General features: G+C 32.6%; 1 protein-coding gene across 1 annotated transcript; it reads left to right on the top strand.

The window, feature by feature from the left end:
• The first annotated feature begins 13,628 nt into the window (after positions 1–13,628).
• Positions 13,629–16,711, top strand: LOC107955215 (receptor-like protein kinase FERONIA). The gene has a single exon (XM_016890945.2). The coding sequence runs from the start codon at positions 13,776–13,778 to the stop codon at positions 16,383–16,385; it is 2,610 nt and encodes an 869-aa protein (XP_016746434.1). The 5' UTR covers positions 13,629–13,775; the 3' UTR covers positions 16,386–16,711.
• Positions 16,712–17,010: the final 299 nt, after the last annotated feature.

Genomic DNA, 17,010 nt, shown 5'->3' with positions numbered 1-17,010 from the left:
ACAATTCTTTTTCTAATGGGTGGTTTAACTAGTTGTCAAGTCTCATTCTTTCAAAGTGATTCCATCTCTTTTTCCATTGTAACGAGCCATTTGCTAGAATTAGAGGCTTGAACTAACTCATAACACGAAGGACCTGTTGAAACAACACTTAAAGCATAAGCCACTATGTTTCTTTCACATATTTCTATGCTGGTCATATTTCTTGCCTTTTTCTATCATGAACCAACTTATAATTCATTAATTGAGATGGTGAGGGTATTTGAGGTCAGGAGAAGTCTCAAAATGATCCGAAATAGCTTCAAAATTGAAAAAATTAAAAATCTTTGACATCATCCCAACGTCAAGTGACTCCTTGTTGGGATGGGCCCTCTGTTCGTCGCATCATTACAACGTGGGGCAGCAGCCCGTTGAGATGTTGCCTGCTTTTTCACCTTCAAACTCCACTTTACTTAAGACACTCTAATTTTTTGTGTCATTAAAGGTAAAAAGTCCCTTTTTCTGATCAAAACATTGTAGATTTATCGAATGTAACATCTCTGCTAATAATGATTTTTTATTCTGAACACCACAACTTAAAACCTTTCGTACTGATAGATACCCAGAAAAATGCATTTAACGACCATTAGATCGAGATTTCCCTAGCTAACTTTAGCATAAGTAGGACAAATGAAAATTCTAAGATTAGAATAATTGGGAGGATTACCTGACTAAATCTCCCCCGGAACTTTACCATTCATTGCTTGATGAAGAGATCGATTCACCAAATAACTTGGCAAGTTTACGACATTAGCTAAAAATTCCTTTCTTAAGCCTGTATTAAAAAGCATGCAATGGGCCTTTTCCAGCAAGGTTCTGTTCATTCCTTTTACAACTCTATTCTACTGTAGAGTTCTGATATTTCGTAATTCGGTGTAGCAAATTAAATTAATTTGTACATTTAAGGAGTTTGAATACAAACATTTTAGTTAAGTTTTAATTAAGTTTCTTTAATTTTATGTTCATTCAATAAAATGTGTACATTGAGTTTTTATTGACCTTAAGGGTCGACTAAGGCCTAATGAAGAGCTAACGTACTTCTTAAGTGTACAAGAAACCATTGGAAGGCCTTTCAGGCCAATATTAGATGATATGTCGCAACATAGAGGAACGATGTCGCAACATAGAGAGCAGAATATAGAAAATCTAAAAATGCCTTTCATATTGCGACATAGACAGAGGATGTCGCAACATACCCTTGAAGAGCATATTGGTTTCTATGTCGCGACATAGGACCTAGTTTGTCACGACATTGACCCTAAAACAAAAAATTAATACAAGGTAAGGGTGTTTTGGTCTGCACAATCAAACTTAACACTCGAGAACGTCAGTTAACCTAAGGCTAAGGACGACAGCCACCTAAAGGCTATAAATAGGCTCCTTTAGCACCTATTATAGACATCAATCCTTTAACCTAAATTGCCTGTGTAAAGTTTAGTTTATTTTTTCTTTCATTCTTAGGTTTTTATTTTATTCTTGTTGTTCTTGTTGATTTCAAGAGGTTTGAATTGTGAAGTCATTCAACTCTGTGGAATCACGTTTAATCTCAATATAATTAGGCTATTTTATTTAATCTATTTTGTCGATTTAATCAACATGTTTTCTCTTTTTCTTAATTATATATTGTTGATGAATGTCATGAGGAACTAATCCCTTTATGGGGGATTAGTGAGTGGAGACATGATCTCTTAACTATTTTGTAGGGTTACTTAATGGATCAACTATTTAGGAAAGGAAGAACATGAAACAAACTTTAGGCCTGACAACTCTGGGAAGTCATCAAGGTGGGAATTAACCCAAATTTGGTATTGCCCATTCGTGAACACCTTCACCCCAAACCAGTCTGGATTGTGACGTTGAAAGATAAGTAGTTCTTGCTAACTCGTTATGTTAGTGGAAGATCGAAAGATCTTATTACGGTAGCGACTAGTTGATTGACGAGTAATATAAAACGATAGTTAAGGAGGATTGCCAAAGCGAGCTAATCGTCCATATTTGATATCTGATTTACTCTACTTTTCTTTCTCTTGAGTTTTATTTCTTTTGAAGTTATTTATTTTTATTATTAGTAAAAACCCTAAAAATCCTTCTTCTATATTTTTCGTACTATAATTTATTTTAAGTGCTAGTTAGATCTTTTTAATGTTTAGGTTAAAATTGATCTAGCACTTGCCTCCCTTGGGTATGATCCTCGAAGTACTTACCTACTTCATTTTAAAATCTATATTACAACTCATCTTGCATACTTGCGGATACCGCCTCATAATTCTCTATTTGTTGCAGCATTCACACTCTGGACGTTAGTGTAACAACCCATTTTTAGTGGTGTTGAAAATAGTGGTTTCAAAACTACAATTTTGATGATTGATTATTATTTTAATATTTATTCAATATCTACCAGATTATATTAAGGTCGTATTAAAATATTGTTAAAAAATTTTCATGTTTAAATGGCTAATTAGGGAAAAAGGACTAAATCATATAAGGCGCAAAAGTTGAGTTCTATTTGTTAAAGGGGTCAAATGGCTATGAAATTTTAAACTAATGGACTAAAAGAGTAATTATACCATTCTTAATGTTAGTGGACATTTATGGGTAAGATTTTGTTAATTTTTTAGTTAATAACCAAGGTTAAAATGATAAATTAATAAATAAACTTAAACTAAATAAAACAAAATTGTTTCATCTTGAAGGTTCGGCTCGCTTAGGTGCTTGCATGGTATGTGATTTCGATTATGTTTTTAATATTCTTTTATGTTTTGAGTTCATTTTAGCTTAATCTAGCTCCCGGGGGTCAAATTACAAAACTGTTAAAGGTTGAGGGACTTGCCATGGATGTTTTTGAATGATTTTTGAAGTTATTTGACAAATATTAATATTGGTTGTAAAATAAACATGTTTTGTTAGTGATTTTTGATGAATTTTGCAAATAGGGATTAAATTGTTAAAAGTGTAAATCTATGGGTTTTATTGTGAAATGTTGGTAACAATGGGTTGTCAAGTTGGATTTAGACTAAAATGAGTTATATTCAAGTTATGAGCTTAAGGACTAAATAGTGAAAAGTTAAAATATTAGGGGTAATTTTGTAATTTTACATAAATATAAATTATGAATTAAATTGAATACTAGAAGTACTTAATTGAATGAAATTATCTATTTAGGTCAAGATAAACTACAATCGGACTTAAATCAAGTAAAAGTTAAAGCTTCGAATTAGTTCGAATTCCATTTCTATGACTTTATTATTGGGGTAAGTTCGTATGAATTGTAATTGTTTTAATGTTAGTTAAATTGACTATATATTATATTGTGTTAGTTATAAATGAATTTGAATATAAATGTATTAAAGTTATGAATAATTGACGGATAGTGAATCTCGTTTGAACCTTAACTATTCTTAGGATACGAATGACATGTCATTAGGGATTTCATGTTTCAAGTGCTAGTCTTGAATGTCCTACTGATGGCTGAGGTCTTGCATTTGTTGTGGATTCTCCACAGCTCGTGTGAGCAACATCGTGTAGCTAACATTCTAACTCACAGCTCGTGCGAACACTGATATAAAGGAAAGGTTGCGGTTATATGGAAAGGCACACTATGTGTGTGAGTATTCCCAAGTATCCGATGGAATTCTAGATGATTAAATGGGTAAGAAAAGGAAATGAAATGGTAAGTATGCAAATGGAATGAATCATGATCCTATGAAAAGGTTAATAAGTTAAATGATGTGTATATATATGGAATTCTAATTATCTTATGGTTGAATTCATTTGCATAATGGACAAGTATACTAACTTGTGAGTTTGATGATGTTGTATAGGCTTATACTAAGCTTATGGCATTGGTAATGACTTTATGCTTAATATATGAATTGAGCTAATTGTAACAACCCATTTTTTAATGGTGTCAAAAATAGTGGTTTTGGGATCACAAATTCAACGAGTAAGTTCATAAATATTATTATTTTAAAAAGGTTTTGTTATGGTAATTTATGTGATATGAATGATTAATTAAGTTCAAGTGGTAAGACCATAAGGTCAAGTGGTTTTAGAAAATGAGGTATCGGGACCTCATTTACATAAACTGAGCCGTAAATATTTTTATAAATATTTATGGAGTGTCATTAAGGTGATATTAAAGTTTCGTTAAGAAGTTTCAATGTTTCGACAGTTAATTAATTAAAAAGGACTAAATCATAAAAGATGTAAAATTTGACACTATTTGATTTGACTGAATAAATGACTTATGGATTAAAGGAAAAGGGACTTAAATGGAAATTAAACCATTTAAGAATTTAGTGGACGATTTTAGGCAACTAAAACCATGAAATTTGGATGATTTTTAATATGGTTAAAATAGTAATTTTATAATTAAATTAAATAAAATAAAAATAAAAGTTATTATCATCATTTTTCATGTCTTCTTTACCAAAATTGAAAGAAGAAAAACTCCATGGAAGGTTTGAAGCTTCAACTTTCTCTTTGAAGATGCATGTAAGTCTGTTTTAGCCCAGTTTCTAATAATTTTTATGTTTTTGAGATCGTTACAACTAGGTCCAGCTAGCCTGTACTTTCGATTTTGAAACTGTTAAAGATATTGAATGTTGCAATTAATGAATCTATATGATTTTAGATGTTAAATGATGAATTTGAAGTGTTGGTTAATATTTAAAAATATTTTGTTAAGTAATTTTGATGAATTTATTTATTAAGGACTAAATTGTTAAAATAGTAAAAATACAAGGAACTATTGTGAAAGAATTACAAAGGTGGGCTGTATTTGATGCCATAAACATTTTGCTAAGAAAAAAAAAGGTTAAATTGCATGTTTTAGGCTTAGACACTAAATTAAATAAAAGTAAAATGTTAGGGGTAATTTTGTAAAAATGTCAAAATGACTAAATTGAATAAAATAATTTTTTTACTATCTAAATTAATAAATTCAATGAAATTATTAATTTAGATCAAGGTTGAGTGGAAAATTGAGGAGAATGAAAAATTACCAAAATGCTTCTGTACTTTAACATTTCTGCAATTTAGCCTGGTAAGTTCGTATGAATGATTATCATCTAATGGTTGATTAAATTGAATGTTTAATGTATGATTTTTTTGAAGATGAATCAATATATATATGTTATTATGCAATTTTTCATGTTATGAAACGATGTAAATCCAACGACGTACGACGATTATCAAGCCCCATTTGAACCTTAGGAATTCCTAGGATGTAAATGACATGTAATTTGTACATGTTTTGGGTGCTGGTATTGAATGTCCTACCGGTGGCTGAGTTTCAGCATTTTTTGCAGATACTCAATAACTTGTAGAGCAGCACCGTGTAGCTACGTTCCAATTGACAGCTCGTGTGAGCATATATGTAAAGGAAAGGACAAAATACAGTTATATGTTTAGCACACTTCGTGTGAGCTATCTCGCATATCCAACGGTATTCTATTCGGTTCAATGGGTATGAATTTACAAGGATATGGTAAATATTCTATATGAACCAAGATATGTATGTATGAGAGACTTTGAAATGGTGAGTTACACGTAAAATATGTTATGTTGAGATAGATGATAAATCCAATTGAATCATGCTCAAGTATAATGGTTATCCATGATATGTATGAGAGACTTTGAAATGGTGAGTTACATGTAAAATATGTTATGTTGAGATGGATGATAAATCCAATTGAATCATGCTCAAGTATAATGGTTATCCATGTCAAATTCATATGAATCATGTTTAAATGAACTAACATGTATTGTTGATGTGCTTAAGCTTATGCCAAGCTTGTGGAAATGATTGATGTTATGATTATGCTTGTGCTTGTGCTATGCATATGAAATGGGTAAGAAAAGAGAATGAAACTATGAGTACGTAATTGGGATGTATTATGATGTTATAAAAGGTTTAATATGATAAATGGCGTACTTATATGTGAGCAAACTGCTTAAATTATAGATGAATCTACCTAAGTCATGGATAAATACACCGAGTTGGGGATTAATAATGTTGTTTAGGCTTATGATAAGCATTGGGGACGGATTAGAAAGTAAGTAAATAGAAAGATATATAATCTTATAAAATGGTTAATGATTATATATTATGTCTCATGAAATCTTATCATGTTATGAATCGTCATTATATATGTGACATTAATGAACTTACTCATTTGTGAGTTGATGATTAAGGTTTGATAAATATTAATATTATGCTTATGGTTTTTACGAGCTTATGAAGCATCCATTGCTTATATGGTTATCTTTATCTTACTTCAGGTTCTTAGAAGCTCAATTGGGTTGGAAGCTAGTTAGAGATCCATCACACTATCCATCAATTTTATCGGTAGATTTTGATGCTTTGGTCGTGGTTATAATGCCATGTATAACAATGACTCAAACTCATCAAAATCTACCGATATAGCCGATGGATAGTGTGATGGATCTCCGACTAGCTTCTAACCCGATTGAGCTTCTAATAATCTGTAAAGTAAAGGAAAATAACAACGTAAGCAATGAATGCTTAGTAAGCTCGTATAAACTTTAAGCATAAAAATTCCATTTCAATAATGAAAGTTATAGGTTAAATATAAACCTATACCAATGTTTCAGGATTTATCAAACCATAGTTATCAACTCACAAATGAATAAGTTCATTAATGTCGCATATTTACTGACCATTCATAACATGATAGGATTTCATGAGACATAATATATAATCACCAACCTTTTTGTAAGATTATATATCTTTCTATTTACTTACTTTCAATTTTGTCCCTAACGCTTATCATAAGTCTAAAAAAAATTATTAATTCCCAATTCAGTGTATTTATTCATGACATAGGTAGATTCATACATAGCATAAGCAATTTGCTCACATATAATTACATCATTTATCACATTAAACTTTTTATAACATTATAATACATCTCATTTACGTACTTACCATTTCATTCTCTTTCCTTACCCGTTTCATTTGTATAATAACAAACATGATCATAAACATCAACCATAATCTCAAGCTTGACATAAGCCTGATCACCATCATCAATACACATGTTAGTGTTTTATGCATATAACTCATTTGGGGTCAATCACATGATAAATCATTTTATAAGAAAATACCCCTTTGAATCTTACCACCTTTTCATGAACATAAACATATTTCCATTTGACCACTTATCATTTCAATGTATATCATTAATATTAAACATGACATAATGTAACCATAAGCTTAGCATGAACCGAAGCATTAACCACAATCTCAACGAATGAATTTATTTATGTTTAGATCAATATTCAAAAAAGAACAAATATTTCAAATTCATTAAACAAATTAACTTACCGAGATTTTCTATTCGAAGAACGACTTACGGATAATAGTACATCATTAACAAAAGCTAATAAGAGCTGGTCCACCCAAACACGCCAACAGAAGCTCATAAGAGCTGAAAAGAAGCTCAAAAGAGCTGATCCACCCGAATCATGCTAAACAGAAAGTATAACATGAGGGTTCACAATAAATGCTGAACCTCGATTTACTTGGGTAATATATTGATATCTCCCTCCAATACCATCTCCACTCCAAACCCTCGTAATACACCAAAGTATGAATGTACTCTAATCCCACATTCAATCCAAATCGAGTATCAAAAGCAATAATATATCTCAATTTATTATTCAATATCCACAATTAAAAATAAATATATAAGTTGTTCAATGATAATCTACTCAATAATTCAAATTGATATTAAATTCTAAATTGTACGAACTTACCTGGCTAAATTGCAGAAATGTCAAACTATATGGGCATTTTGGTAATTTTCCATCTCATCGATTTTCCACCAGGTATTTATCTAAATTAATAATTTCATTCAATATATTAATTTTGACAGTAAAATAATGTATTTTATGCAATTTAGTCATTTTGACATTTTTACAAAATTGCCCCTAAAGTTTTACTTTTATTCAATTTAGTGCCTTAGCCCAAAACATGCAAATTAACCATTTTTACCCAAAATTGAGCCTATTAAAATACTCATGGTATCCAAAAAATCCTATTCATGTAATAATTTCACATTAAATCCTTAAATTTTTACTATTTTAATAATTTAGTTCCTAATCGATAAATTTATCAGAATTCACTTAATAATATACTTTTAAATAACAACTAATATCTCAAATTCATCATTTAACATCTAAAATCACAAGGTTAATCAATGGCAGCATTCAAAATCTTTAACAGTTTCAAAATCGAAGGTACGAGTTAGCTGGACCTAGTTGCAACGATATCAAAAACATAAAAATTATTGAAAACGGGCAAGAATTGCTTACCATGCATGAGAAAAGCACCATGGTTGAACCTAACTTAAGGTTTTCCATGAAAATTCTGGTTGTTGAAGATGAAAACAAAAAGATGATAAAAATTTAGCCTTTTTTATTTTATTTTATTTTATTTTATTTTAATATTCCAAATTACCATTTTAACCTTGGTTAATAATTAAATAAAACACCAAATCCATACCCATAATTTTCCAATAACTACTTGAATGGTCTAATTACCATTTAAGTCCCTTTTCCTTTATTCAATTAACCATTTAATCACACAAATCAAGTAGTGATCAAATTTTACATCTTTTACAATTTAGTCATTTTTAATTAATTTAAGACATGTTTACGCTGTAAAATACCATATAACGAAATTTCTCAAAATACATTAACATTAGAAACATTAAATGCGGGTGCAATTCTAATGCCAATCAATTGCATGCACATTTTAGCAACAGGAAACATAATAGCTTAATTAAAATTCGTGGGAAGCTTAGTGTCTAACCTATAGTTCCCACTACCCTTTCCTTGTGTTAAAAATTTTATAACATCTTCCATGTCTATGTTTTGAAATTTTTCTAAATTTGTATTATTAATAAAATCTTTCTCATAAAATGGGATGTTATAAAATTCACATATATCATTAGGGGAGATTGGGACATCTTCCCCTCGTACTTCAACATCAGTTATTACTGCATTAATGCCCCGCTTAATCATTTGGTCCTTAAGGGACACATAAAATTCTTAAACCACGGGTATGTTTGCATTATTCATGGGAGTAACGCAAAACTGCTCCCATTAATGATAACAGACCAAAGTCCAGATTTCTTTGTAATGGATCATTGAAGGTTTGAACCTTCGTTCTTGGATTAGTGGTCTTCATTATGATTTGAGAAAATATTTTTCCATATTGGCATTATGAAATTCTACGGGGTCAAAAACATGTGGGGTTTTCGGAACATGAGTTCTCTTGTTCTTTCTGGGAGGCATATTATAAAAAATGTTTCTAAGAATATGAACAGTAATCAATAAAACAGTAGAAAAAGTTTTGAGAATACTTAAACCTTAACTTTTAAACTTATTTTCACTTGATGAGAACTCCTTCAAATGTAGCTTCTTGAATTGAGGATGAAGGATTTAGAGCTTTGGGGTTGTGGGTAGAGAATGAGCTTTAGAGTTGAGAGGTTTTGAAGGGGTTTTAGAAAGGTTGAGTGTTAGAATAGGGCTAAATTATATTAATGGGGTGTTTTTATGTTTAAAAAGTATTTTTAGGATTAAAAATCGAGTATATTAAGGGTTGTTCCACCGTGTTTCACAACTAGGACGGGTTGACCCTACAAAAATTTATAGGCGATGTCGTGACAAAGGGGCTCTGTGTTGCGACATCCCTAGCAGTCTACTTATGTCGTAACATCGGGGTTTGATGTTACGACACACCCTAAAATTTCAAAAATCTCAGATATTGTCCGCTATGTCGTGATGTAGGCTAGTGATATCGCGACTTTGATGTGATTTTTGCAACTCTTTGCTATTGAACATGGTGTCGCAAAACGAAGTACTTGTGTCGTAACATTTACCCTATTGCCCCAAATTTCTAATTTTTAAAGTGCTTCAAGCATTTGTTAAACCTATCTTTAACCTACAGTAACAACTATGTTAGCGGAATATACCATTAGTACAGTTAGTAATAATCACATTATAGGAAAATGTTAGGTCTTGCTACTACACTCATTTACTAACTCAGTCAATATGCACCATTGGGCTCCCTGTAATTTGCTTCTATTTGATACCATTCTATTCATTTGCAGTTGTCTCTTTCTCTAAATTAACCTTTTCGGCCTGTTCTAACGACCGACAACTCTTTCCGCAGGTCATAACTATTAATGATTTGCAAAGTCACGTAATTACACAAACCACTTTAGCCTGTACTTAGCGTTCTTGTTTCATGAGAATATTGAACGATATTGTTCAAACTTGCCGCTTTTATGTCTCTGCTCATCTTATCGTTCCAGAATAGTTTTTCATGTGTGCTAGAAGCAGTGGTTGGCTTGGCTTTTGCCAAATGATTCAAAAAGGATTTTGTACTAAATCTCCTAAATTCTAGCTTTATAAATTTTTAACTTTGTCCATTTTTGGTTTCTTATATTCCTCTATTTGTTCACAATTGGCTTTCTTACATGGCTCTTGTAATGTCAACATGTTTCGCGATGCTTGCATATCAAGATTTATACTTATTATTGTCCACCTTGACCGAGTCTTGCTATATGACCATAGATTCTGTCTATATATATTTTTCCAATCCTGTTCAGCATTTAGAAAATTTCTATGCCATCAAATCTCTAAGGTGCTTAGTTTATGACTAAAGTTATGCAAAGGGTAGTAGATTCAGATTCATCAGCTAGGTCTATTGATATCTTTGTATTTTGCTCTAGAGATTCCTGAATTGGCAGTCACTCTCTCACTAGATTGGCCATAATTACCATTGACTGGTCTGCATTATATTACTCTTATATGAGTTTCGTGCTATCTGATCCTTCAGTTTACTGGCCAATTCCCCCACTAGCTTTATATCTTCCCCTTTTACAGTTGCATTTAACTTGTCTGAATATTCTTCTGTCTGCTGAAATGGGTAATAATTTGGGCATTCTCCTTCTTCACAAACATCTATAGCAACATTCTCCTATTTGCCCAACTCCGGACTTAGCACCCCTTGGCACCTTTCTGAGAATGTAGTAATACGATTGTGGTCATTATTATCTAGGGAAGGGATAGGAGGTTCTCTTCAAAGTTAACTTAATTCAAGCATCCATAACCGTTGGTTTTCTTGTATCTCTCAATCCTTATAGACTCTTTCCTCGTAAATATCTTTGTCATAATCGAAGTCTTCATTATACCACATTTAGTCAAGGTTATCAATAGCTTGTGCTGAATGATTATTTGTTTGATGGTGGCTAGGTTTCCTTAAAAAACCAAACAAATGTTAGAAGTTTTAAGTAACAAAACAAATTGAAATTCATAACTATAACCTAAAAATTTCCAAATTATTCTTGTAAAATGAAAAAATTAAAATCAATCTCGTGACGTTGCCTCCCCGACAATGGTGCCAACAACTTGAACGCCTTCAGATGTACTAATGTCCGGAGTGTGAATGCTGCAATAATATAGAATTACAAGACGGTATCCGCAAGTATACGGGTCAAGTTGTAATATAGTTTTTACAATGAAGTAGATGAGTCAGTATGCTCCTCTTTGGGATATCTTCAGGGGTATGTCATGACACCTAGTCAATGTCTCGACATTGAAGGCAGTTTCGTACTTTCCCTATTCTGGTCTCTATGATACAACATCGGACCTCCTGTGTTACGACATAGCATCCAGTACTTGCCAAAAATGCCTTCTAATGGTCTCCTGCACACTTAAAGAGTACATTAGCTCTCCTTTAGGTCTCATTCGACCCTTAAGGTCAATAAAAGACTTAATTTGCACATCTTATTGAATAAAAATAAAACAAATGAAACTTAACTTTAATGTAATGAAAATGCTTGTATTCAAGCTCATTAAGTGTGAGAACTAGTTTAATTTGGTACACTGAATTATGGCAGATCACTTTGATACACGATCCATGACACTAGACAATTAATAGGGTAAAGATTGTTTAAAAACATATATTTACATTATCACAAATCATAGTTTCATATAATACTCATTTATACCATGCTGATATCAATTTAATTCATAATATTTCATATCATCATATACAAACCAAATCATGAGACAATAATGATTCTTACCTCAAACAAGCTAGTCTGTAACAAGGTATATATATATATATACTGAATGCAAATCATGAAAGTACAAACTGTATTAGTTACTCGTCTACAACTTTCATCTTTCCTTTACCTCGAGATGACCAGATTTTGCCTTTAGCTACATTCGACAATTCAATAATAAAAATGACATTAGTTTCCATCCAAACACACAACAACATATAATCAAACATATTTTGCATTTTATTCATTTTAGCCCTTATATCCGAAATGTTTAATTTTTTTGGTATTTAATGTAGAATCATAATCTAATTTCATATTCTTTCATTAGGAACCTTATACTTCTAATCTATAGAATAGTGCCTTGACAACTTTCAATTTATTTAGTTAAGTCCCTAATGTCAAAGTTAACTATACCTTAATTCTAATGATATGTATATATAATGTTACTAAATATCCACCCATCGTAATTACACATAATAAGACTTGGATTTGGTTTCTCAAATTACAAAAACCTCCACCTTGACCAACCACACCAAGGCCTCATTACAATTTAGATAAAATTTTTAAAAGGTTTAGATAATTTTTTAAATTTCAAATTGAATTTAACTTTTGAACCATACAGTTAATTTTAATCGAGATAATGTCACATTTAGTAAATGTACTTTCATAAATGTTCAATGTTGTAGTTGTACTTTGAAAATGTTTGATGTGGTATTTGAACTATTAATATGTATTTTATGATGATGCATGTACTTTTATAGAATGTCTAATATGGTACCTAACTATCCATATGTATTTTATTATGGTACTTGGTGTTAACATGGTTAGTGAATTGCTAAACCATCCACAAAATTCAATACGTAGAATTTTTCCTTTAAAACATTAAGTCTACATGGATAATATAACATTATGAAAATAATTAAAAATAATAATAAATTAAATTTAAAAAACAAATAACTAAACTTGCATAAGCTAAAACTTCATCTTTCATTTCTTCGAAGAATTTTTCATTTGAAATAGTATTTTTAATTTATGTTTATATAATATTTTTATTATACATAAAGAGTACAAGTACTTTCATGTAAATTTAGTATTAACTTCTTTTTTTATTAAGCATATGTTTACCTATTTGTTTTTTGTAATTTCATTTAATTTTTTTGTTTTATTTAATTTTTTGTACATAACATTATATTATTTATGTGGATTTAATGATTTGAAAAATTTTCTACACATCAAATTTCTATTGATTGATTTAACAATTGACTAAGGTTATTAATTCCAGGTATCATAATAACACATATTAATAGTTTATGTACCATATTAGATATTTTATGGTATTTTCTCATTTTAAATCAATTAGTTTATGTGGTTGACCTTCGGTCATTATTATTTGTGAAAATATCTTTAACTCAAGCATGTTTCGCGACTACCTTTTCTATATAACTTTCCAATCATCTAGCTTTAATTTGAAGCCATATATAAAAATTAAAAAAAAAGGAAAAGAAAAAACAAAAAGACTCGTAACCTGTAAAGAAAAAGCTGTATGAATTTGCAAATATACCGATTAAACATGTTCCCATTCCCTCAACATATATTTACATAGACAAATATACACATAGTCAGTTTTCACTTGTTTCCATGGAGAAGTACTCGGTAATATTTCTCATAACCATCCTTCAGTCAGCCATTTTTGTTGCATCAGAGCAGCCTGCATACGTTCCAACAGATGATATCACCCTGAATTGTGGAGCTACAACCGACTTATTAGCTAATGATGGCAGATCTTGGGCAGCAGACAACAACTCAAAATTTGGACCTTTCGAATCATCCCACAACAAATCGCAAGCCTACGAAGCTGATACTCAAGACGGTTCCGAAACCGTGCCTTATATGACGGCCCGAGTTTCCCGTTCCGAATTCAAGTACACTTTCCCTGTTACTTCAGGCCAGAAATTCGTTCGTCTCTACTTCCATCCGGCGTCCTATGAAGAAAACGACAGATCCAAGGCCTTTTTCTCTGTCAAAACTGGTTCTTTCACTTTGCTAAAAAATTTCAGTGCTTCCCTTGTTGCAGATTCAAAGGGGAGAAAATGGTTTTTCAGAGAATTCTGTTTGAACGTGGAAGATAATGAGGTGTTGGACCTTGTTTTCACTCCATCTCGTAGTGCTTCAAACGATACTTACGCTTTCATCAATGGAATCGAGATCGTGTCCATGCCTACCAATCTTTACTACACACGGCCTGACTCAACGTATGTTCCTTTCGTTGGTCAGAATTATCCATTCCTCGTTGAGAATGACACCGCACTTGAGATGGCGTATCGATTGAATGTTGGGGGCCAATCCATTTCGCCCAACAATGATACTGGCCTTTTCAGGCTTTGGTCCGATGACTTTGATTACATGACAAAAAATACCTATGTCACTGTCAACACCTCCGTGCCAATCAACTACACAATGATTCCGAGATATACGGCACCGGAGATGGTTTATCGGACTGCACGGACAATGGGGCCTAGTATTGCGTACAACGAGAAGCATAACTTATCATGGAGATTGCCCGTGGGTTCGGGATTCAGGTATATGGTGAGGCTTCATTTTTGTGAACCACAAGATCCGGTAAACTCTCCGGGAGACCGGACGTTTAAGGTCTTTATAAACAGTCAGACGGCTGAACAAAACGCTGATGTGATTATGTGGACTGTGCAAGGCAGGGTTCCGATATTTAAGGATTATGTCGCGTTAGTATCAAAGGAGTACATCACCATAGATTTGCATCCTATTCGTGCAAAGTACTATGATGTTATCTTAAATGGGATTGAAGTGTTCAAATTAAGCAACTCTGATGGGAATTTGGGCGAACCAAACCCAGAACTAAGGGTGGCTCCACCACCACCTTCGGTTTCGTCAAATTCTGCAGGCGCAAAATCCAAGAAGAGAAGCTTGCTAATTGCTGGTGTCGGATGCGCGGCTGGTTTGATTGCCATAATTTCTTTACTGGTTTGCATGGCTGTTCGGCTGCAAAGAAAGGGAACAAGTTTGCTTTGCTGGTGGATAAATCAAAACGGAGGGAAATCCACAAGGACCTCACTGTTACCAGATGAACTATGCCGCTATTTTTCACTGGATGAGATCAAAGCTGCTACCAACAATTTCCATGATGATTTAGTTGTTGGGAAAGGTGGGTTTGGGAAAGTATACAAAGGTTTCATGGATGAAGGTGAAAAGATAGTTGCAATCAAGCGCCTGAATCCAGAATCCAGTCAAGGTATTCGAGAGTTCTTAACAGAGATTGAGATGTTGTCTCAGCTCCGTCATGTTCATTTGGTGTCCTTAATCGGATACTGCAATGAGAAACGAGAGATGACTCTGGTGTATGATTTTATGAGTAATGGGACTCTCTCGGATCATCTTTACGGTACTAGCTTTGCCTATGATCCTCTCACATGGATGCAAAGGCTTGAGATTTGCAAGGGAGCTGCAACTGGATTGAACTATCTTCATACAGAAGTGAGGCATACTGTTATCCACCGTGATGTGAAGACAAGCAACATTCTCCTAGATGATAAGTTTACTGCCAAGGTTTCGGATTTTGGGTTGTCGAAAGAAGACCCCAAAGACGAGATGCTCATAACCGGGATAAAGGGCACCCGCGGCTACATGGACCCGGAGTATGCTCGGGGTCATAAATTAACCGAAAAATCAGATGTATATGCATTTGGTGTTGTGTTATTTGAAGTGTTATGTGCAAGAAAAGCTGTGAATACGAAATTGCCCCAAGCTCAAATGAGCCTGGCACATTGGGCCAAACAATGCATTGCAGATGGGACACTGTACAAGGTTATTGATCCATATTTGATTGGAAAGATAGCTCCAGAGTGTTTTAAGGTGTATGTCGAAATTGCAGAAAGTTGCATAGCAGATGTTGGAACCGATAGGCCATCAATGACTGATGTGATGGAAAGGTTGGGGTTTGCTATAGAGTTGCAAAAGGCTGCTGATGCCGAGATGTCGAAGATGGACCCGGCAAGTGAGTGTAGCTACCCGGATATAGTGTTCCCAGTTGCTCGGGACATGGACTTCGACGATGAATCAGTGGTGGATTCGGAGTTGGATTCGAATGTATGCAGAGGAGTAGGGTTATTAGATTCAGATACTACTGGACTGACTTATCCTACTATTGATTCAAGCACATCAATGAACACCTTCTCCAGCACCAGCAACAACACAAAAAGCATAGGAAATTAGAAAATCAAATTTGGAGACTTCATGCAGCCAGAAGGCTATATCTCTTAATTTCGTATCTTTTTGCAAATTAGTAAATTAGGTTAGTTGAACTAGTTTCATGTTTTAGTCTGTCATATTTATTAAGGGTTTGCATTTGATGTATTAGTAATGTGTGAAATTGGTGGTTGTTTCAACGCAGGAAGAGTCTCTCTACCTTGTTCAAGTACAAATCCCTTAGCCATTGCTTGCCTTTTGATTTTGAAAAGAAAAAGAAAAAGATGCATGCATTTTAGAATATTATCACTTAATATTCATTTTCGAATAATATTACTTGACAATTTATATTTTAATTAAATATTGTAATTTCTTATAGGAAGGATTTTATAAATTTTAAATCAAATTATATAAATGGTTTAGATTAAATTTAAAACATTTTATGAAACCTTTCCCCTTTTGGCTTCCTTGTTTACTCCATCATAAATTAATTTTTTTATGCTATCTTTCTCTTTGATCAATCAAAGAGGTAAACCTTACTTCTCATCTTTTCTTTTTGTTCTTTCATTGGTATCTTTCATTTTTTTACTTTCCTAATTTTTAAGAAATAACTGTAATCTAAATATATTTTTTATGAAGATCTTTTTTTCAA

The sequence above is a fragment of the Gossypium hirsutum genome, chromosome D07 (genome assembly GCF_007990345.1).
Source record: "Gossypium hirsutum isolate 1008001.06 chromosome D07, Gossypium_hirsutum_v2.1, whole genome shotgun sequence".
Taxonomy (NCBI): domain Eukaryota; kingdom Viridiplantae; phylum Streptophyta; class Magnoliopsida; order Malvales; family Malvaceae; genus Gossypium; species Gossypium hirsutum.
This window is presented reverse-complemented; position numbering and strand designations above follow the sequence as displayed.